The sequence below is a fragment of the Chiloscyllium plagiosum genome, unplaced genomic scaffold (genome assembly GCF_004010195.1).
Source record: "Chiloscyllium plagiosum isolate BGI_BamShark_2017 unplaced genomic scaffold, ASM401019v2 scaf_26943, whole genome shotgun sequence".
NCBI classification, from domain to species: domain Eukaryota; kingdom Metazoa; phylum Chordata; class Chondrichthyes; order Orectolobiformes; family Hemiscylliidae; genus Chiloscyllium; species Chiloscyllium plagiosum.
In genome coordinates, this window is record NW_025202082.1 from 45 (window position 1) to 1311 (window position 1267).

The 1267-nt window shown below is 53.0% G+C and overlaps 1 protein-coding gene across 1 annotated transcript in view; it reads right to left on the reverse strand.

Moving 5' to 3' along the window:
* Positions 1-349: 349 nt before the first annotated feature.
* Positions 350-1267, reverse strand: part of LOC122546190 (60S ribosomal protein L5-like) — a 7126-nt gene continuing 6208 nt past the window's right edge. The window contains exons 3-4 of the mRNA XM_043684990.1: positions 782-959; positions 350-471 (exon numbers count right to left, since the gene is read on the reverse strand). Coding sequence (XP_043540925.1) covers positions 376-471; positions 782-959 — 274 coding nt within the window. The 3' untranslated portion in view covers positions 350-375. The remainder of the gene's footprint in view (positions 472-781; positions 960-1267) is intronic.

Below are 1267 nucleotides of genomic sequence, written 5' to 3' on the forward strand. Positions count from 1 at the left end.
CATGCAAAGCAGCAACTCATTGAGGCCTCTCTTGACAAACCCATGACCACTTCTGTCTCGGAGTTCACTACTTCAATGTTGCCAAAACTCACTCTGAACAGCACTCCACCTCAAGGCAGCGCTGACCAGCACTTCCCCTGGGACTACCAGGGACGGCTGATTGATCCTGGGCCCAGCCAGAAACACCCATGTCCCAGTAACAAGTAAAAACAAATCCCAAGGCCCTGTGGAAATAACCACACGCCTGGACAAAAGCATCGGAAATCATCAACACACTCTCACATTCCAAAACACACAAAGAGAAACAGATCGGGGGGGGAGGTCAGGAGCTCCCAGCCTGAGGTCTCACTCACTGAGTATCAAACCCCATTCCACTCACCGTTTCGGTTTCCCCATCTCCTTCCTGGGTTTCTTCTCACGCGTGGGGTTGGCTCGGATCTCTCGGTGTGCCGTTTTGTACATGTTCTCCATCTGGAGGGGCCCAACAAACAGTCAGCGATTCTCTCTTGCGCGCACGCGCACACAGACGTTTGCCAACTCCCACTCCCTCCCACAGGGACAGAAACATGAACCCCCCCCCCCTCTCCCCGCGGGCATGTGCCAGCTTCAACGGCATGTCGCTGGGGTGGGAGATTTCAAATAAAACCCCGAGGCGTGGGGAGAAGCGTAATGTCAAGTGAGTCGCCGATGAGGATCCAGGGTGAATAGCGCGACTGCTCAGCCGCAATGCTGAGAGCCACACTCTATGCCAGCGCCACCCACCAACTGCACAAAGGCTCACCATGTCAGGGGTAATGCCATGCTTGATGTACTGGGAGAACTGCTTCTTGTACGTGTCCTCGTCTTCCTCCATCAGCTGCCTCATGTAGTCAGAGACATTCAGGCCAAAGATGTGCCGGCGATGTACATCAGCGGTGAAATCTTTGCTCTCAGAGTCGTAACCAGGGAACCTCTTGGTGCTGCAGACAAAAGGAATGTTAATGAAAGATGTCAAAGTCACCGAGATGTACAGCATAGAAGTGGATCCTTGGGTCCATGCTGACCAGATACCCCAACCCAATCTAGTCCCACCTGCCAGCACCCGGCCCATATCCATCCAAACCCTCCTATTCATATACCCATCCAAATGTCTCTTAAATGTTGCAACTGTACCAGCCTCCTCCACTTCCTCTGGCAGCTCATTCCATACACGCACCACCCTGTGTGTGAAAAAGTTGCCCCTTAGGTCTCTTTTATATCTTTCCCCTCTCACCCTAAACCTATGCCC